The following is a 22,890-nucleotide window of genomic DNA, read 5'->3' as shown; positions in this document are numbered from 1 at the left end:
AACCCGGGCCGCCACGGTGGGGAGCCAGCGACTAACCGCTTGAGCTATGGAGCGGCCTAGTTATAGTTAATACAACGCTATCGCTGATTTACACAATTACAGTCCACAATTGCACACTCACTAGGATTCTCAGTTTCTACTTGTCGTCTCCTAGCAACGGATCTTCAACACAGAACCCATCACTTCAAAACACAATGACGTCTATTTGCTATTTCGTGTTCAATCAGTCTGTACACCTCTGTCCTAATCTGTACTCAATTACTCTTCAAATTCATTAAGGTCACGCTCCATTCTCGTCCATGTCCTTTCAACTGCTGAACCTTCCTGGACTCTTTCTAACTGCAAGCGGACTCGTGTAATATAGTCGCGGCATGGACAACGCAGAAAACACAGTTATATTATTGCATAACACAGACCACACAGAAAATAAGTTACGTGATATCTAAATTTTCACACCAAGCATGCTGAATCGTCTGGATATTTGTCGTGCCACCAAGGGAGCCTACGTTGAAATTTATTGAGAAAGTTGTATGCTCAGAAAATACTTTGATAATTTCCCTTTATAGTGGTGTAACTCATAAATATGTATAACAAAATCTTTCTGGGATATAATTTTTATATTTTGGATATATCTTTCACCCGGACATTCTGTATTCCAGTGTTGTGCGCGTCTGACAATATTCTCAATATCAACATTGTATAGAGCCAGATCTCAAAATGAGCGATGAAAACTGGGTTCGAACGGAGCCGGTAGAAAGCAGTCATGGCCAAAGCGAGGTACTATTCCAGTATTTGCATGGATGGACTGAGGAAAAGCCCGTAGAACCTTAGTGAGAATTTTTGTTAATATTATCCTCCAATTTACGCCAAAGTTTTCAGAGAGGTCTCTTCCCTTCAGGTTTCCAGACCAAAATTTTATATGCATTTGTTTTTCCTATAAATGTTGCACCTCACTGTCTTTGATTTATTCACTGCAATAATAGTCTCCTATGGTAACGAGTATAAATTATTGATCTCTTAGTAAGCGGTTTTCTCAGGCCTCCTTTCACGTTCTCCCGCCTAAACCAAAATAGTCTTCTCGGCTCTCTACTCTCAGACATTACTAATGAGAAAGATCAGATTCCACACTCTTACAAAGCAACAGCTAAGAATGCTTAAAGAATACTTCAGAATAGAACATGGCCTTATTCATCCTAACCTACAACTTATAGAACATAAGATTTTTCCCATCTTACTGGCCGTATGTGTAGCATCCGCACTTAAATCGACGTCGTTATATAATCAGAGAATTAGTCATTTACAATTTTCATGCTGTTCATCTGCTCTTCTTAGTGGATACTACGTATCTCTACATGAAAGTATCTTTAGATAATGTGTAACTTACATGCAATAAAAGTATCTGACGTGAAGAACGTCGTCTTCTGGGATGTGGCGCCGTGTATATCTTGTGTGAACAGATGTTTTGGAGGAGATACGTTCCTCCGAAACGTCGATTCACCTAAAATATACATGACTCCACATCCCAGAAGACGGCATTCTTCATAGTCACCGCCGTGGAAACCTCAAATCTTACGTATCAGATGTGTTCAGATTGTGGTTTTCTGGGTTGTAANGGGAGTGGGGAGGGAGAGAAGGAGATGAAGTCTGGTCAGAGGCAAAAGAAACAACGAACAGAAAAAGACCTCGAAGCTAGATACAGCACTTTCCTTTGAGGCTTTGATATTCACCAATAATAGTATACAGTGTCACAACCCAGGAGACCACAGTAGGAATATTACATCTGCCATGAATTACAGATTAAGTCTGTATAAAAACACCCTTTGTTAAGTCACTGTCGTTGATTACTATACCAAACTCCGGGTTAGCGCAGTCGGTATACCGACGGGCTACGGGCTGAATGACTGAGGGGTCTGAGTTCGAGGCCAGATAAGGCCAAAAATCTTCACTTCTCCATGTCCACACCGGCTCTGGGCCCCACCCTACCGGGTGTCTTTCCCCGGTTGTAAATTGGACGGGACGCGAAGCTGACCCATCGCCTTCAACTAGTGCTGAGGTTAAGAAAACACGGGCCTATACATCGACTCCCCTATACGTCTTCATGGTGTAGTGTTTAATTAATTAAGGACAGAGACAGATTTACCACACCTTACCGACTGAGACAGTTGCTTTGAGTCAGTCTGTTGAACCGAGACAGGAAAGGCCAGGTGATTAGAGCCTCCGGCACTGCAAGAATGTGTCTGTGGGGTTGCAGATGAAGGATATAATAAATGAAAACTTTGGTTTCTGAGACAGCACAGGCAAAGAAATTGTAACATCTTTTATGTTTAATTACACGCAACATTTTCTGGGAACGCACTCCATGTCACAGCGACAGAGTCCCTTTGCCTCTCTTGTAGTACCGGGGAACATAAGGCTTCAATATGTCTTCATGCTTTTTACATATCCTGTATTTCTGCTTCCTTGTTTTTTTGGAAGCGGCTTCGGGGAAGAAAGGAACATTTTCTTATGTAACGTGCCGAGTCTGACGTAATTAATCTAGCAGAGACAGAGTCAAAGGAAAAACTACAGAGTCTACACAAAGAGTGGGAACATACTACCAGCTGTCCGAACGTGCACAGAAGTTTTGTAGGCTTACAAGTTAATGCGTTACTTAATGATGCTCTTTCATATACATGGGTAAAGACAACCTCCAAGGATATCAGAAGGCTGCTACCTGAGGTAAAGTGTAGTGCAATATGAATAGCTGGTTCCGTCAGCAAGATTTGAAACGGAAATCCGGAATAAAATGAGCGACCTTCCCCTAAACGAATCTGACACTTGAAATTGGAGGATATGATAAACGTCATGAAGACGTATAGGGGAATGGAGGTATAGACCCACGCATTTTTAACTTCGGCACTGGGTGAAGGTAAATAGTCAGCTACATGACCGTAAGACTTTACTTCTGGGGAGACAAGACCCACTGCCCTTTGGATAGGAAGCCGGATGGAAATGATATTGCAATAAAAATGCTCTCTTCATTTTCCTCTCCTGATGGGCTGATGTTTAAGAGAGAATGAACATGTTTCTCACCAAACATTAACAATTAAAATACTAAGCATGATTATGCAGCGGTAAAGCTAATTAATTGCCGGTCACGGTAACCGAGCGGTCTAAGGCATGCACTGTCCATTCTCGCTCGGAAGCCGGGATCATGGGTTCGAATCCCACTCAGGGCATGGATGTTTAGTTTGTGTGTGTGCGTTTTCTGTGTTTGTGTACAGGTAGAGGCCTTGCGACGAGCTGATCACACGTCCAAGGAGTCCTACCGAATGTGTAAGATCCAGAAAAACCGAAGTGAACGGAGAAGTTCATGGAGGTAGGCCTAGGCCCACTGGGGCTGTAGTGCCAAGGGGAAAAAAAGCTAATTAATTGGCCGGTTACGGTAGCCGAGCGGTCTAAGGCATGCACTGTCTTCGTCCGCTTGGAAACCGGGAACGTGAGTTCGAATCCCACTCAGGGCATGGATGTTTAGTTTGTGTGTGTGCGTTTTCTGTGTTTGTGTACAGGTAGAGGCCTTGCGACGAGCTGATCACACGTCCAAGGAGTCCTACCGAATGTGTAAGATCCAGAAAAACCGAAGTGAACGGAGAAGTTCATGGGGGTAGGCCTAGGCCCACTGGGGCTGTAGTGCTAAGGTAAAAAAGTTAACTAATTAACTACATGGAGCTGACCCCTTCTTGAGCAGCCGTCAGTTATGCAGATACTCAAGAATTTCCCGATATTTTACGGAACCCTAAGGTTCATCACCTTATTCACAACAGCCCTCTACTGGTCCCTATCCCCAGTCAGAACAATCTAGTTCATACCACCCCATCCTATCTCTCTAAAAACCATTTCACTGTTATCCACCTACCTGCGTTTGGTTTTCCTAGTGGCCTCTTTCCTTCTGACTTTCCCACCAATACCCTACATGCATACCTCTTTTCCCCATTCGTGCTGCATGCCCTGTTAATATCATCCTCCGTAACTTGAACATTCTAATTATATTTGGAGAAGAGTACAAGTTATAAAATTCCTCATTGTGCAGTTTTCTCCAATCGCCTGTTACTTCATCTTTCTTCTGTCCAAATATTCTCCTCAACACCCTGTTCTGAAACACCCTCATTCTATGTTCCTCCCTCAATATCAGAGACCAAGTTTCACACCAATACAGAACCACAGGCACAATTATAATATTACATATTCTAATTTTTATGTTTTTTGACAGCAGACGAGAAGACTAAAGATTCTGGACTGAATGGTAGCAAGCAGTACCCGAGTTCGATCTCCTCTTAATTTCCTCCTGAATCAGGTTTTGAACTGTTACTGTCGCTCCAGAATATCTGAACTGTGCCACATTTTCAAAACATCTGTTTCCTATCTTTATGTCGTGATTTTGCACTGCATTTTGGTGGCGAGACAGTAACATATACTCAGTTTTCTCTGTGTTTACTTCTAGACGAACCTCTTTACTTGCGTCAATTAAAGTTTGTTTGTTTTTCTTTATGGTATCTACATGATCACCCAGTAGATTCACATCATCGGCACAGACCAACAGCTGATGTGTCCCATTTAATTTCATTCCCACCTGGTTTCCCTGGACCTTCCTAATGGCTTATTCTAAAGCAAAGTTGAAAAGGAGTGGCGATAAAGCATCTCCTTGTTTTAGACCATTCTGGATAGGAAAATTATCAGACAAATGTTTACCTATATGGACTTCACTATACGCCTCATTTAAACACATTTTAATTTCCCAAGCTAGTTTCTTGGGTACCCCAAACTCTATCCTAATATTGCACAATACTTCCCTCCTAGCTGAATCATAGGCTTTCTTGAAGTCTATGAATAGCTGATGTACGCCCACTTTTTTGCCAATATCTGACGAATGCAAAAGTTGTGATCAGTAGTTAATCTGTTACAACGAAGTCCACACTGATAATCCCAAATAATTTCATCTATGTATGAACTCAATTTTTAGGGAAGGATATTGGAAAAAAAAATATATGAAATTGATAACGGTGATATCCTAAGATATTTACTACAAAACACTAGATTTATATTCGGAAGGTTGTCAGTTCGCTTCCCAGCCTGAACTCTGGCTATTCTATGAAGAAAGCAGTCTTCTGGGATTTGGCACCGTTGTTAACCGACGTTTCGGAGGAACGTATCGCCCCCATCATCAGGGTTGGTGCCAAATCCCAGAAGACTGCTTTCTTCATAGTCACCGCCGTGAAAGCCTCAAATCTTACATACCTGGCTATTCTAGTTGAAGTTTCTCATGGTATTTTCCATTATGCCCAGACGAATTTCGGGACAGAACACAATGAGACACTCACCTCTTCAATCATTCTACAGTTTCAGACTACAGAGTCTCTCAAAGCGTTGTAAAATACCCCATTCCAAGAAAACGTTAGGAATTATGAAATGAGCAACACACGCAACATTAGCTACAACAGCAAGAACAAAAAGTAATTGTAATATTAGTGCAGGCGAAATAATTTCTTCTATATAATATCATAATATCTAACAATTACACTCGTAGATGAAGCGAAGTACTGCAGAGAAAATAGGAGGGGGGCAGAGGGGTCCAGAAATTTCACCGCGTAATACCGTGACATGTGAAGCTGATATCATAATGGCGACTACTAAGAATTTTTGTTGAAAAAAATATTACAGTAATTTTATAGTATTATATTTAAGCTTTCCAGGTTAAGTTCAAAACGAAACTTACCAATTTATTGGATAATATGAAGAACATAAGCAATAAGCAACAGTCTTATTACAATACTTACATTAGCTTGATAACGACTTCTACGGTAGAACCGTGTAGCAAAATTTTAGAATATAATGTATATAATTCAAAATAATTGTATAAACCCTTGCGTCAAACGGTAAATACATATGGATTTATTACAGAATAAATTCGTCCTACTCCATGACTTCTGTCCTCCTAAAGGAGCTAAACAGCGACCTCTAAAGATTAATTCCTCGTCTTTCGTTGAAACCAAATTTTCATAAATTGGTCACAAAGGCCCGCTACTGGTCTTGGTCGTGAGCTATATGACTCAAATTCACCTTGTACCTTTAACACTTGAATGCCGATGGTAACTATGTACAATTAGTATAAGCGTAGTCTTTAAAATCTTATCATAATCGTGTTATAAATGATGATCTATATAATAATGATTACGGAATTGATATTGACCCTTTAAAAGTTGCATTTCTTCTAAATTGTATATACAAATTCAGTTCATACCTCACAGGAAACACATTACGTCCCAGCTACGAAGATCGACCGGTTAATGCTGTTTGGGAAAACAAACGCTGCCTCTTCTAAGAGCCATATGAAACACACAAATGCACTCTGTAGAGAGAATGTCGAGTTTTAGTGTACTACGTATATTTAGTGTCTATGGCAAATTTTATTGTTGTGTTCCATCTCAGAGATTATCCTCCAATCGCCTTGTCCTTCGTCCAGTGTTTCTTCCTCCGTTTCGCTGGTAATTCTTAGCTTCCTGGCTTAATCTTGAAAGTCAGTTCGTAAGGCATGATTACGACCCTTGTTTCTGTAGTCCTGAATTCTCTCTTCCAAAATATATATTTGGAATGCATTGCGTTGTGTCGTATTGCTTACATGGTCTGTAAGTGTACAACCAGACTCGCTTTAAGAAAACAATTTTTCTGCTCAGAGATATTGGGGTTTCGGACTTTATCCATTGTCCTGGTTTAGCTCTTTCTAAGGGACCCAACAGAATAGGTGTTTTCCCTCACCTGAGGACGGAAACAGATCCGGTTTCCGAAACGTCGTGTTTTTCTTAGTTATCTTAAAACCAGGACAATGGATAAAGTCCGAAACCCCAATATCTCTGTGTGTTATACACCATCGTCAGAATTCTATAGTAATTTTTCTGTTGTATAAATATTTTACTTTTCAGATCTGTTCAGAGCCCAAATTTCGCTTCCATACTCAAAGACAGCCACTGCTATTAAATTCATCCTTTAGACGAATGTCGAAGTTCGAGGACTGCTCCTTTTCAGTTGTCCGAAACCGCATTTAGAATTTATATTAAAGCTATATTAAGCTTTCCCTCTTAAATATAAATATTTTCAGCGAGTTTTCTTTTTCGTGTTCAATCGGCTTGAAGTCTGTTACTCTGCTCTGTAAGAACTACAGCTGCACCCTCATTTCACTTACACTTGCAGCACAAAGTTCGTCTAATTAGTTTAGTAAATTTAGCATTCCCTTTGTTTTATTTTGATAGATTTATGACTGAAAGGATAAGCGTATCTTCCAATACTAAAATAAAGCTGTTAATATTCCATCACATCTTAGTTTTCTATGGTACAAACTTATGTTTGGTTTGAAGAGGACTATTTTCTGGGATATAACACCGTGTAGTCCGTTGAATGTCAACAGACTTTTCGGAGGTGATACATTCTTCCGAAACGTCGATTGACTTTCAATATGCTACACAGGTTATATCCCAGAAGGCAGTCCTCTTCATACTCACCGCTGTGAGGACCTCCATATACTTACTTTTGATTTATTTAAAGACTTAGTCAGTAGCCAAAGTTGCACAGCATCGATGCAAGTGTTGATTAGTGAAACTGAATTGGAAATAACTTGAAAGTAAACTGTCGTAGCTTAATTTGATAGATGCCTGCTGTCCCGGCATTTGTCTAGAGAGGCTGAAGAAAACTATGACAAACCCCAGCAAGGATTTTCGGTCTCCCAGCCAAGATTCGATTTCGTCACCTACTGAACAGAAAGGAGAGCATAGGCAACATTCATATCTTGATTTTTGTAATAACACCATTTAGCCTGGCGGTTCTTAGAAAAGTTTCGAAAGCCCCCCCCCCCAACACACACCACTTTTTGAAGAAATGTTTCGTCTGGTAGGCTGCCAGCTACGATCAAAGGGGAAGTGCTGCCACAAATTTTTTTTAAGAGGACTGCAGCATGTTACTACGAAATATTGGTGCCTTATTAACAGAATGTACGGTGTCGCTGCCCAGAATGACGTAACGTGAACTGTACACCACTTATTTTGTTTATTTTCTTGGGGCAAGAAGGGGTAGGTTTAGCAGCCGCCGTATTGTATTCTCGTTTGGTGAGCAAGGTTTCTGCTTTACCATTTCCAGCAATTATCCTAAATCATGTATGAAATACAGTTAATTCTACCGTTTGCATAGTGGTCCGTTACTTTCTCTCGTGTGTGTTACTAATGGACTTTTGTACGGATTCTTTGTTTTGGAATTAGTAGGCGTCAAAGTATTTGGCAGCGCTGGCTACACTACGTTTCACCTTCAGACCAAATCGTGGCTTCAGACCAAATCTCATTTGGAATCTGAGCACTCAAACGAGTCACTGATACGCGCAGAAGGAAGTATGTACGTTCATTCGGATATCAGTAAGCTATTGATGTGCAAAACAGTGTCCATACTTCAGTCATTAGAGGCAGCTCAGCTCAGTTGGTGTAGAGAATAAACTAGAGGCTGGAAGACCGAGGTTTGATACCTGGAAGAGGCAAAGGCTTCTCTCCTCCATAACTTCAGGACCGGTTGTGGGGCCCAGTCCGGCTCCTATAAAATTGGTTCCGGGGGTTAAGGCGGCATGTGTGTGAAGTTGGCCATTCACCTCCATTTACTACGAAGGTTAAAAATGCTGGATCTATACCTCTGTTCTCCCATATGACATCATAGCATAATGCTTAATTACATAATTAGGTACAGAGAAAACATACATTTTTACCTTTATGACTAAGATCTTGGATGGACGACCGAGGAATTCGAGTTTGATTCCCGGCAGCAGTAATTATAAAGGTTACGTTATCCTGTGTTTGTTTAATCAAGATTTATGCACTATAACATGAAGGCGTATGGGAAGTGGAGATATGGCTCCATTATTATTGATGAAGGTGAGTTATCCGTTTCTTACGCCAGTGGTCATCTGCTAGGAGGCAGTTTGGGCCTCAGAGCTAGTCTGGACGGTGTGGGGCAGAGAAAGATCTCTAGACCTTGGCCGGGAATCGAACACCGGCTGTCCAGTCTATACGTCTTTTCTATAACCGCTGAGCTATCCCGGCAGGAGTAACAGATGTTTGTCCTCTCCACTGCGGGCAGATCAACTCTTGGGCCCTTCTAGCCTTCTCTGTAGGGTGTACAGGGGTGAAATGGTAGGAGTATAAAGCTGGCCAATCACTTGCAAGATATTAGCGGGTTAAGAATATGTGAGAGCGGGCAAGCTGACACGAAGGCAGTTCCCTACAGCTGCATTTGGTAGGTGATCCACTCCAATCGCATCCGAGACACCGGCTATCCTCGGGTGTTAAGCGGATATCCTCAACCATTCGAGGAAAATTCGGATATAATACCTATACTGGGATACGGCAGCTGTTTTCGAATCATTTCCAATTCGTTGTTCTTCAGTCATCCTACGATAATCTAGCTACTGAAAGCTTCGCAAAATAAACCCCTTCCCTCAAAATAAAGAGAAGTGGAACAGCGCAGTCAGTAAAGGGGCTACGCTACCGGCCGGATAGTCGAAGGTTCGAGGTTCGATTCCCTGCAGAGCAAGAGACGTTTCTTCTTCACTGGTCTCAGATCGGTTCTGGGACTCACTCAGCCTCCTATCCCGTATGTATAAAGGGCTACTTCCCTGGGGTTCTAGTGACCGGGGCGTGAAACTGAGTACTAACCTCCATTTAATGCGAGGTTAAAAATACACGACACCATGACGTTTGGTGTTGCTTTAGACTTTTGTTCTTGAGGTCCTGGTTTAAAATCCCAGCAGACACATTCTGTCCTGTCATGCTCTTGTGGTTTTATTCAATTCCTCCAGGGAAATCCATTTGATAGTATTGCATCATGTAGATCCGTTGCTAAGTAATTACGGCGAAATAATAAACTATATAACAACCGCTGCTAAGTAACGGCTCCACAAACAAACACATTTCCATGGCAACAAGAGAATACAGCAATAATGGTATAGTTGCTTTCTGTATGGTCTGTGCCGAGATGTTATAAACAGGATCTGTTACTTTTCAACATGACTTTGAACTTTGTTGGCCTTTATAACATGAGTAACATGAGTTAGGATATGATCTGCTATACCAAGTTTTGTATAAATTGTACATATATATTAGAGTTACATATAAAACTGTAAATAGTAGGTGTTCACAGGGACCGGACTCTTGACAACTATGTATAATACCGACATGTACAGCTGTAAATATAAGTGACGCATACTACTGAGTTTGACCACGGTAATTATGACTGTGCTGGCTATGTTCACTATCAATTGTAAACGGTAGACCCGGCCTCACGTTTGAGACGGCGCCCCATATGAAAAGAAATAGGCAACTGTATGACAGTAATAAAAATCTCCTCATCTGGCCCCAGATGCGACTTGACACCAAGATAGACTGGCCGGCTGACCGTCGGTCGTAATATAACTTTGACTTTTACTCGTTGCAGTTAGTTATAAGACTGCTGGGGTTCGATTGTGGTGAGCTGTTGCTGTTGGAAGCTGGTAGCTGAAGCTGGAGACCGTACGAGAACCCAGAGGAAGGGGAACGTTCGCCGTTGAAAGCCGCTAGCAAGCAACGGCAGTGAAGGTGTGACTGTCGACAGTACTGTGTGTCTAATAGTGAACTCTAAAGTGTAGCCACGCGCTGTATCACAGAGTCCAATGTATCCGCTCAGCAATCCAAAACCAGTCTATAGTCACTCTCTATCACGTGACAGTATGTTCATTAGACCACAGCCGATTCCTTCCAAATTATTTTTAATTATTATTCAGCAACCATTCTACCTTCCGGAACTACAAATATGTAATATACAAGAAAAATAACACAAGAATGCATGGAGTTGCGTGTTCATCCCTTATTACGTCTTCATGAATGAGGAGCTTCATAACTTGTACTCTTCTCCAAGTATAATTAGAATGATCAAGTGAAGGGGAATGAGGTGGGCAGGGCATATAGCACGAATGGGAGAGAAGATGAATGCATATAGGATATTGGTGGGAAAGCCAGAAGGAAAGAGAACAATGGGAAGACCAAGGCGTAGGTGGGTGAACATTATTAAAATAGATATTACAGAGATAGGAAGTGATGGTGTGGATTTAATTGATCTGGCTCAGGATAGGAATCAGTGGACGGTTCTTGTGAACACGGTAATGAACCTTGGGGTTCCATAAAATGCTGGTAAATTCTTGAGTAGCTGCAGAATAGACGGCTCATCAAGAAGGGCTCAGCTCCATGAGTGAGTAAGTAAGTAAGTATTATGTCTTCGTGTTTTTTTTTANCTCAGCTCCATGAGTGAGTAAGTAAGTAAGTAAGTAAGTAAGTATTATGTCTTCGTGTTTTTTTTTTAATAAATCCAAGAAATAACTTTGCTTTTACCTTTACTAAGATTTAGAAATCATATAATTCATAACAGAGTTTTTGACGAGGGGCGAAAGTGATTATAACACAATTGGAAATAATCACATCACGTAAGGAAAGCAGTTCTCTCGTTTTAAAACATTCAAAGCAGCCGAACGTGTCCTTCAACCTGTACAGCAAGCAGAATGTGACGTAGAGTACATGGGGTGATGCCAACAGAGATCTGACGGCCGGTTTTCACTGCTACATCTCTACTCGCTTTGTAGTTGTAAATAGTCGTTAGTTGGGTTGGAGTCTTCGAGGCCGCCAGCTGTGTGTCAGGGAGGGAGTTACTGTGCTACCCGTATGTCGGCAGAGAATTTCACGGTGAACCTTCACATCTCGGAAGCATAGTGCTAAATTTTTCAATATGTGATTTATCAATGTCACTTGCTTTAAAAGCGAAGGAACCAGCCGCTTAAGAAATTTTCAACGCCGTTAGACAGCAGTAACTACAATATTTGCTTTATGACGATGAAGTTTTGGCGAGTGAATACGTTGCGCAGTAAAAAGGCGCAATGCCGTTCTCCTCACGTAATTAAGTGAATTGTTCGTCTGTTTTTCTTCTTATTTCACGGTGGTAGGAAATTGTATAAGCGGTTATGTTCAGATAATTCTTTTGTCATATTTTATCGAGTCACCCTCTTGAGGTTCTTCATTTTGTTCAGCTCTCGCCACCGATTAATTCCTTTGGACTCCTTGTTCCTCCTCGTGTAAGTTAGCCGTCGATATTACACTAAAATAAAATGCATTCTTACCACCCCTAACAAGTTTCAGTTTATGAAGAACCGTAATTGCATTTAAAGTCGTGTGAATCTTTACGATTTCCCGAATTCCAGTCAACGAAATTAAACACTTACGTCATCTGTATGCCATATTCCTCAAGCTTATGGTAACTACTCTATCGTGGCAACCAGTGGTGTTACAAACATAGGAGTATGTGTGGTTCGTAAGAATTATTAACCGCTGATTGGGAAATGAACTGTAATATTGAATATATTTGTGTCATTTCTATATTTATATTTTATCATCATGAACATAACTTCTCCAGACATGAAACTTCTAGCAAGTGTATGGATTCTTTAATTCGTTGACGTCGTTTAGCACAATCTGCGTGCCTATGGACTGTTCTGTGCTCCCATCCCGGTAAGCTGTGAAAGTGACGTCACATTCCTTTCATATTTTACTTGTGTGTTCTAAAGAGAAGTTTGGAAATCACTGTACTTTACGGACTATTATTTCACCGACGACGCGACGTCCGTCGACAAGAAGCAGCGTGCGACGGTGTGAGTGGAGGCCCTGGCTGTGCCATGAGACATGACGCCAATGACGAATCCGATGATGACGATGACGACAATGACAGGAAGGAACCTACTTCGCTCCTTGGGTACTCCCCGTCTGTGCGTTGTATTGCTACTCTTGGTGGTCATCGACCCTGTATTCAGCGGTGAGTATTTGTAAGTTGCAAACACGAATGCTGGGAATTGTTTTTCATGGTATTTCTCTGTTCCTATTAGAAACTGAATAACAAATTAGGCGTCGATCTCTCCCTTCTGCATCCTTCCGAATATTCATTGAACATACAAATACCAAGTGTCGAAATTTTCGAACTTTACAAAATTGTTCTACGTATCTAACAGCGTGTGACAGCTTTAACAATTTACCTGAGTTATATAACTAGTAGCCGGTCACGGTAGCAGAGCGGTCTAAGGTATGTACTGTTTTCGCTCGCTTAGAAACCGGGATCGTGGGTTCGAATCCCACTCAGGGCATGGATGTTTAGTTTGTATGTGTGCGTTTTTCTGTGTTTGTGTACATGTAGAGGCCTTGCGACGAGCTGATCACCCGCCCAAGGAGTCCTACCGAATGTGTAAGATCTAGAAAAACCGAAGTGAACGGAGAAGTTCATGGAGGTAGGCCTAGGCCCACTGGGGCTGTAGTGCCAAGGGAAAAGAAAAAAAAATATATAACTAATAAATATATGAAGTAATTTGTCATTACGTTTGAATTACTGAGGGAGTATTTATATTTACTCTTTAACAGTGAATGGACGATAGTTTTGTCTCAAATGTCCGTTTGTGGCTGTAGGAATTCAAACTGGCGCTTGTAGAGTTAATCTTCCGATCAGTCTCCACTATTAAAAGCGCCGCTGGCCAAGACTAAATGGGGAATTGGCACATTGCGCATCACGTGATCCTAATTAACGAAGAGATTTTATTTTTATAATATAGCGATTCCCACTGTTATGTTATGCACTCTATTTTGACATGCACAATGTTTTGTTACTGATATGAAGGATTTTCGAAGAGATGTTACTAATTTTGCCTTCATGTGGTTAATTGCTACATTGCAGATTTAATTTTTTTTTTCCGTTCAGAGAGGCCTATATTTCTTAATTTCTGTGAAAGTTGGGCTTGCTCTAAAATATTTGGCATTGGTTTCCCCTAGCACAGGGTTTTAAAGTAGTCAAACCGTCCAAGTAGAAATAACTACTTGCACTGACATTCTCGTAGTAGATCCGTCAATGCTTTCCGTGCTTGACGATGTCAGAGATAACAGATGTGATACAAATGACGAGTAATTCGTGATTAATTAGGTTTGTTATTTACTCACGGCTTTTCTTATGAAATCCATATTTTCAGTCTTCGAACTCTGTCCGTCTTGTCTAGTTTACGACTGGTGGAACTGGCTCTGGTGCGAAGAATGTAGGGCAGATCTTAGCCTCGATGGCGCTGTGCATATTAGCTCAGAAATTCTGGATTACGTCAAAGATCGGATTAGCAGTGTTCGAAAATATATTGTCATATGAATGGCTAGATTATTAATTCTGTACATAAGAAATATTTCCACTCCCTAATGATGGAGAACACGTTCTACATTCACATATACATATGAGTAGTAAAGAGTAAGCCTTCCAACGCAGGGAATTATTATTGTAGCTCTAGAGCCCTTTGTTTGGCCCTGGAAGCTTTTTCAGTTTCTTGATCCTATAAAAAAACTGTAGCGATCCTTGGACGAGTGATAAGCCCTGTCGCAAGGCCTCTGCTTACACAGAACAACATAAACACAATAAAAGCACACTGACATCCATGCCTTGAGTGGTATACGAAACCACGATCCCAGAGTTCGAGCAAGCGAAGACAGTTCTTGCCTTATACCGCGCGGCCACTGTGATGGACCCTACGCAAGGAATACGTACCCCGAAAGGGCGCTTTAATTAAATCCACTTTCGACAAACTTAATGAGAATAACCGTTAAGAAGAATGCATACACTGTTATATTTGTTGAATAGAACGCATGCAATTGGTAATACAAGTAGATACGAAATTACTAAATTTTTGTATGGCAACACAGCATTTTAACAGACGTCATATTATCGAATTCTCGACGATCGGAAAATAATATTCAGTATTTATTTTCGAGCCTATAACTGAAAGCGTGTTGGACAAAACCGCACTGGATAAGAGTGTGCTGTGTGCATAAGAAAGTACTAGAACAGTAAAAAAAAAAAAAAAAGAAACCTGGAGGTTTTCACGTATTTACAGGGTTTCAACTTCTGTGGATACTAAAAGTGCTTCTAGAAAGCCTACATATGTCAGTTTGTATACGCGTCCTTAGCTCCTGTACCGGTAGATTGATTTTATTCTATTCATGACCGTGCACGACTGAAGAGTTTATCCATCACAGGGAACAGGGGCCTTTCACAGTGGTCCCTAACATATTACAGCAATTTTCTCGAAAACGATTTTTATTAAAAAACAGTGTTAATGGGGATCATCTCAGTAAATAAAACTGCGTAGGTGATACCTTCAGGAAGGTAGTGGTACATCTCGTAGCGACCCAGACACATATATGAAAAATATGTGTAGATTCTTTGCACCGTCTTGTGTGTGTGTGTGTGTGTGTTTGCGCGCGCATGCGTGACTGAAAGATCTTAAAGTTACCTTCAAGAGAACAACAGAAATGACCTGATTCTCGAATATGTTGACAACAATTTGGATTAACTTTATTTCATCGAATGGCCTGAGTATGTTCTTTACATGATGCTCTGGAGGTTCTAATGTAGATATAATGAATGACATTTCTGCTCCCATAACTAGGCTACATATTTTTTTTTCCTTGGCACTACAGCCCCAGTCGGCCTAGGCCTACTTCCATGAACTTCTCCGTTCACTTCGGTTTTTCTAGATCTTACACATTCGGTAGGACTCCTTGGACGGATGATCAACTCGTCGCAAGGCCTCTACCTGTATACAAACACAGAAAAACGCACACATACAAACTAAACATCCACGCCCTGAGTGGGATTAGAACCCACGATCCCCATTTCCAAGCGAGTGAAGACAGTGCATGCCTTAGACCGCTCGGCTACTGTGACCGGCAGTGTATAAGAATAATATATAAGAATTCAATTCGTACCTCACAGGAAACAGATCCGAACCAACGGTCCCGGCTTCCGAGCGAACGAAGACAGTGCATGCCTTAGACCGCTCGGCTACCGTGACTGGCTTCAGTAGGATTAGTACATTTGATTCTTGTTTGATGTCCAGTGCCCAATATATCTTTGATATTTGCTGGTGGAATTTTGGTGTATATATTAATTAATTAATTAAGATGTAATTGAGCTCGGGAAATGCTTGGTACCATTCAGTCCAGAAACTTTTTCTTTTCCTCTGCTGTCTAAAAACGTAAGAATTAGAATATACAAAACTATAATTTTGCCTGTGGTTCTGTATGGGTGTGAAACTTTATCTCTGACATTAAGGGAACAACATAGACTGAGGGTATTTGAGAACAGGGTCTTGAGGAGAATATTTGGACTAAAGAGAGACGAGGTGAAGGGAGGTTGGAGAAAACTGCACAATGAGGAGCTTCATAACTTGTACTCTTCTCGAAGTATAATTAGAATGAGCAAGTCAAGGATGAGATAGGCAGGGCTTGTAGCACGAATGGGGAGCGGAGGAATGCATGTAGGGTATTGGTGGGAAAGTCGATTAAAATGGATCTTAGAGAGATAGACTGGGATGGTATGGACTGAATTGATCTGGCTCATGATAGTGTCCGCTAGAGGGCTCTTGTGAACACGGTAATTACCCTTGAGGTTGCATGAAATGCTGCACAATTGGCGACTTTTCAAGAAGGGCTCATCTCCATGAGTGAGTGAATATGTTATGTCATTTAACCACTAAGTAAATTGACGCTGTACTAACCTGGCAGCTGAATATATTGTATTCTATGAAAAAACTGGTGCGTATCCCACTCAAGGCATGGATTTCTGTGTGCGTTTATTCCGTGTTTGTATTGCCCCGTGTTTAGGAGGCCTTACAACCGTCTGATCCCCCGTCCAAGGAGTCCTACAGACTGTGCATGGGATCAAGGAACTAAAAAACGCGGCCAAGGCCCAACAAAGGGATCTAGAACCATGATAATAATAATAATAATTTTCTATCCGTTCCTCTTTTGCCCTCATACGGGTGTTGAGATTTTCTTTCATTCCTTTATTCAATTCACAGACGGTAGGACTCCTTGGATGAGTGATCAGGCCGTCGCAAGGCCCCTACCTAAACACAGGAGAACGCAAACACAGAATAAACAGATACACACACTAAACATCCATGCCTTGGGTGGGATTCGAACCCACGATCCCGGTTTCTGAGAGAGCGAAGACAGTTCATGCCTTAGACCGCTCGGCTACCGTGACAATAATAATAATAATAATAATCCTCATAGCTCAGTGAGCATAGCTACAGGCTACGGGCTGGACGGCCGGGGTTCTACTTCCGGCAGGATCAATAAGTTTTCTCCACGTCCAGACCAGAAGTGAGGCCCATACATCGTCCTGTCCAGTGGTCTCTGGGGTCTGTTTCCCCGAGGGTAATGCGTCAAGGACGTGAAATGATAACTTATCTACATCTAGTGCCGATGACAAAAAGAGTGGAGCCATAACCTCCAATCCCCCATACTTCTTCATGGCGTGGTGCTTAATTAATTAAACACAGAGACAGCTTTAACTCTTTTAACTTTAATCCACCCGAGGATGATCATTTAGTGATCGAAGCATGCAGTGAGAGCGGCTGCATACCTATAAATGAAGCTTATGTGTCTGTATACAATGTGCTTTCTGGTTTACACAAGCAGGATACGGCAGTATAAAAAACTGTCTTGTCTGAATGAGACATCGCATTCGCAGCGTCACTTTTACTTTTAATGGAATTGCAGCTGTCGCCTTATTGAAGAGCACAGCTGGTGCCGCATTAGAGGAATTGGCCTGTAATTGAGCAGTGGCAGTATTTACGTAGAGTGCAGTTCGATGCAATTGGTGTCTATTTTCGCTTGTAATCTGTTAGTTCTAGACTATCGTCTTCACTTCTTGGTATAAGCAATCAAGCCCATTCTAATTTAACATATTCATTACATCTTTCCGATGTCTTCTTCGGTTTGGGAGTCCTTTTTATTTATATTTTTTATCTCCTGCGCTATTCTTTCTTCAGTCATGATACTCTAAATTACAGTTCTAATGGTTTTCGTCAGCCCTTCTAGGCAAATGCCTGGATGGTACTCCGATTAGGAGACCGCGGTTTAAAAAAAATACTTTTTATTTCATTATTCACCATTCGTTCAATTTGATACCGTATTTAGGTACTGACAACATCACAAAATAAAACTCGAAGAGCATTCTCTTTCAACTATAATATTGGGGTCGAATTTGAGCATTCTTATTCATTACCATAAGGCATACAACCCTGTTTGGGAAATAAATGCAAATACCGTTCTAATATATCAAAATGCGTGAAAAATAAAATACATAAAACTATGCAGTTATATAAATAAAAGGTAAATTTGAAGTTGCACTTATCCTTAATTAATTAAGCACCATGCCTATGAGGACGTATGGGAGAGTGGAGATATAGCTCCACCATTCTTAAACTCGACATTACATAAATATGAGTGGTCAGCTTCAGGCTCCTGCCGCTTTATACCCGGGAAAACAAATCCTTATGTCCACTAGATAGGAGGCAGGCTCGGCACCAGAGCCGGTCCTGACGTAATGCAGAATATAACAATATCTTGATCCTAATCAAAATTTAAACCTCACTCCTCATTCGTCTAGCCCGTTGCTCAGTCACTATACCAACTGAGCTATCCCGGCTCGTCCTATATTATTATTATTATTATTATTTAACTGCAAATGGCCTTTCACCCGGTGGCAGTGGTACTACAATAAGACAACAGACAAATAACACACATAAACACGTTCAAACAAAACACAGCACACAAACGGAAAGAGAAACATACTCTATAATAAACTAACAACAATGAATGCGCAATGCCATGTTCTCATTTTCCCTTCAATTCGCTTTACTACACTTACGTAATCCACCCATACTTAACACTTTTCACTTCACTTCACTTCATTTCACCTCACCTCATTTCACTTCACTTCACTGCATTTTTTGCTGATTTCCACCCCACCTTCACTTCGTCTCATTTATCACTTTCCTAACCCTTTTCCTAAAATCACTTGGTTTGCAGAAGAGCGTCCCTAAAGCATCTGCAGGCAGTTGGTTCCAGATCTGTATGGTCCTATTTACAAAGGAGTATTTTCCCATATCTATCCGTTGCTGTCTGCTCCTAATTTTCTTGTCATATATAGCATGTCTCTCTCTCTCTCTCTCTATATATATATATATATATGAGGAAGGGTCAGTAAATAGGTCACAAATGGATATAAAACGTAAAACATATGATATTCGAAATTGATACAATTATCCCATCGCTTTACCAGTGCGCCGAAACTCGCAGCATTGAACTATTTTTTGGCTGTTGTCTCAGTCACTTCCGCACCTGGTCAGGCATCAACTGAGACTTTCGAAAGTCGTTGAGAGAACTTTTTGATCCAGTTGAGAACAACCTTGCGCGTCAAACACTTCTCATTTTAAACAGGAAGCAACTCTTTTAGAATATTCTTTGTCCCATTCAAAACGCACAACAGAACGCTGTTCTTCGGTAATACACACCTCAAACACTGTCGCCATTTTGACTACTAAAACTAGCCTCTAAATATGCGCATGCGTAGTTGCTAACTAGTCTATCATGAAGCTGGACTGTGCTGCTACATGGTGATGCTTATAGAAAACCTATTACATCCATTACAGCTGCTTTTCTTCCATTTGTGACCTATTTACCGACTCTCCCTCGGTTTGTGCATTCAGTTAAGGAGTTTTAAGACCAGTGAAGTGGCTGAAGTTGAAAATGTAGCATTTAAGCTGGAATGCAACTTTCCACTTCGTAACAGTCGGAACTCACGAAGTAGCAAGTTACTGAAGGTGCTTTGCAAACACCTGCAGTTGGCTGTACAAGAAATATGGATGAAATGGCGCGTGAACGAGAATTGTGTTAACACTTCGTTAGCTGAAAACAATACCGAGTCTACGACAGGACAGTCATGATGATTGGTGCAATAATAGCCGATTAATCTTACAACAAACAAGACTGTGAATTTGGTTGTCAGAATGAGCAGCTCTGAATGTCTAACACCATCCTGCAGGAGATGAGGAGCTCTTCTGTCGAAGCAGCTCTAGCATATAAATAAAGACTAGGATTAATTATATGCCGGGGAAAGCGATATGGCTTTATCACTGCTGGATTGGTATTTTTTTAATATTACAATGGCACTGTATTTGGGGCCGGTCTCGGTAGCCGAGCGGTCTAAGGCATGAACTATCTTCGCTTGCTCGGAAGCCGGGTTCGTGGGTTTGAGTCCCACACAAGGCATGGATGTTTGGTATGTTTATGCGTTTGTTCTGTGTTTGCGTTGTCATGTATTTAGGTAGAGGCCTTGCGACGAGCTGATCACCCGTCCAAGGAGTCCTACTGTCTGTAAAAATGATCATAAAACTGAGAAGTCAGCCCTATGCTCTCAAGTGGGAACAAGAGGAGAGAGAGATATATATATATATATACTGTATTTGGGCATTATTTATTATCTTACTACATTACATTTTTTAATTATTACGTTCAGGAAAGTGGTTCGTCCTCTGGCTTCAGATATAGCACAAAATATAATCAATTGTCTGATTAAGGTACGAAATTCTAAGGAATTAGAGTCAAATTGGACCCTAACGTTACCCAAGGAACCGGAGAAATTACGTCGTTATACACGAGTGTCATATTATTCGAAGAATGGATTAAATCTGATTTTAGGAAGAAATACATAGGATCATTTGAAATAGCAGTAAACTTCACTACAGCAAATTTCGACTGTACCTCATTTCGAAAGCCGTCTATGTAATTAGACGCTAGAGCCACGGCGTTGCTACAACCATTTTCGAGAGCCGTCCATATCTTTGCTTCAGATAAATTGTACAGAAAAGAGCCCCCTTAATGGGTCTGACAGGCAAGTCGTTAGTAGATGTAGGCCGCAACAGGTCAGAGAAGATGATATACGAGGAACGAACAGTTCTGTCTCTGAGGTAACAGTAAGACAGTCAGCCACAAAACTATGGAGTGCCTAACAGGTTGATATATATAAATTATTGTCGTTTTGGTTTTGACTCAATGAAGTCTGGTAGATCTTTGCAATATTTCATAGGAACAAGCAGCATTCATCTTCAGGTTAGAAGAATTATTCTTCTACTTATGAAGACAGAGAGAGCGTGTTCCTCCGAAACACGGTTACGACGAATACACGGAGCGTTCCCACAGAGTCTGGAAGTAACCGCCGAAGGAGTCAGTCTTGGGATAGCTACCGCCCAATATAAACAGTCCACAGGAAGCCGCCGTTAGAGACAGTCGGGATCCAGCCACGACAACAGAAGCAGCAAAGCATTGGGCCAGGAGCTAAGCGAAATAGAATTAGTTGTGATACGGCAAGTGGCACTTCTTGCAAAGTGTATAAGTGTAAAAGCGAAGAACAATAAATACTCGCGTGACGTGCCCAAACACGTTACAAACCTCCTAGACAACAAGCCGGCACATACAGAAGACAGTTGTCTTCAATGTCACCGCTGTGACGGCTACAGGTCTCAGGTTAATCAACGGACTAGAGTGGATGGCAGACGTATTTCCTTCTATTCATGACAGTTGTCGACTCTGCAGCTGAAACAGCATCCCTGAATATACTGAAAGGAATCTATCTATGGAGAACGTGTTGACATTCGCTATGAAAGACACAATACTTTATCACTGTAAACGAAGTTCAGTATTTCAAAGCTAAAATTTATGAATGAGAAAGGAAATAAAATATTTTTACGTCGAAGCCGAAATAGAAGCCAGGACATATCTGTAGGCTCGCTTGCCTCTGTAACTAGCAAAAGTTTTACATCCTTTCCTCTGGCACAATATCCAGAGTTACTCGGGCAGAAAAATGCATACAAAAGATGGCATGTATAGATCCTCAAATCTTCCTTTTGTTAGACGTGACGTACAGTTCTGAGGTATGACAATAACAGGCCTATCTCCACTCCACTCAGAGGGTTCTACATTCGTATATACGTGAACCTTTTATATCATTGTCAGTATCTGAAGTCTCCACCTTAGTTGCTACTGAAAATCGTAGCTTTATTGTGATTAATGCCACAATTGACACCATCACCAAGACTACTACTACTACTACTACTACTATTAATACTACTACTAATGTTGCTGCTCTTGCTTTAAAATATATAAGAAAACAATTTCTGATACAGAGCCCCTTTTTTTTGGCTGTAGATTGTGGAATAAGGTTCCATTGAATAGCAAGAACTTTTTCTACCATATTTCTCGGCTTTAAAGAAGAGAAACTTTGTAATCTACAAAGGTCCTGATGTTCTCTATGTAACTAAGGTAAAGTTAAAGATGTCCATATAACAGGCCATGAAGACCCGTAGGGTTTGAGGCGTTGAGGCTCCCACATTTTCTAGAAAATCGGTTCACAGGTGGCGGTAAGGTCGTCAGTCTTACGCGCCGGCCGCCCTTTACCACCCAGAAAGATTCTTGATGTTCATTTCTGTTAGAGGCTAAGTCGATTCTAACCCGCGACCTTCCGACTTGTAGCATAGTGCCTCAACCAACTACGCTACCGAGTGCCACTTCTCTGTGTAACTATTTGATGTACAGTGCGTACAATCAAGTGCGCGCCGCGGCTGCAATTTGCCGTGAGTCATACCACCGCAGAACGGATGCAACTCCTCCCCGCGACTGCAGTGCCGTTCCCCGATAGCGTGAGTGTAGTGGTGTCGCTGAGTCTCCGTCCATCAGTTGCTCTACATGCACACATTTATAAGAATACAGTAAAAAGATAACTTACCGTGGTTTATAACAGGTGCTGAAAGTGACCTCCTTCTGCTTGCAAACATGCCGCGCATCTCACAAATAAATTACGCGACACTCTCTGCAGTTCGTCGACGGTAATTGAATGAATTACGCGTGTAATTTCATTTTGAAGACTATCAATGCTGCGGGG

General features: G+C 41.3%; 1 protein-coding gene across 2 annotated transcripts in view; it reads left to right on the top strand.

The window, feature by feature from the left end:
• Positions 1–11,679: 11,679 nt before the first annotated feature.
• LOC111870159 (hemicentin-2) overlaps positions 11,680–22,890 on the top strand; it is a 207,320-nt gene continuing 196,109 nt past the window's right edge. For both annotated transcript variants that reach the window (XM_023862216.2, XM_023862215.2), the window contains exon 1: positions 11,680–12,894. In XM_023862216.2, the coding sequence (XP_023717984.1) occupies positions 12,765–12,894 (130 nt within the window). In that variant the 5' untranslated portion in view covers positions 11,680–12,764. The remainder of the gene's footprint in view (positions 12,895–22,890) is intronic.

The sequence above is a fragment of the Cryptotermes secundus genome, unplaced genomic scaffold (assembly GCF_002891405.2).
Source record: "Cryptotermes secundus unplaced genomic scaffold, Csec_1.0 scaffold634, whole genome shotgun sequence".
Taxonomy (NCBI): domain Eukaryota; kingdom Metazoa; phylum Arthropoda; class Insecta; order Blattodea; family Kalotermitidae; genus Cryptotermes; species Cryptotermes secundus.
The sequence above is the reverse complement of the archived record's forward strand: the minus strand, read 5'-3'. Positions and strand labels throughout refer to the sequence as shown.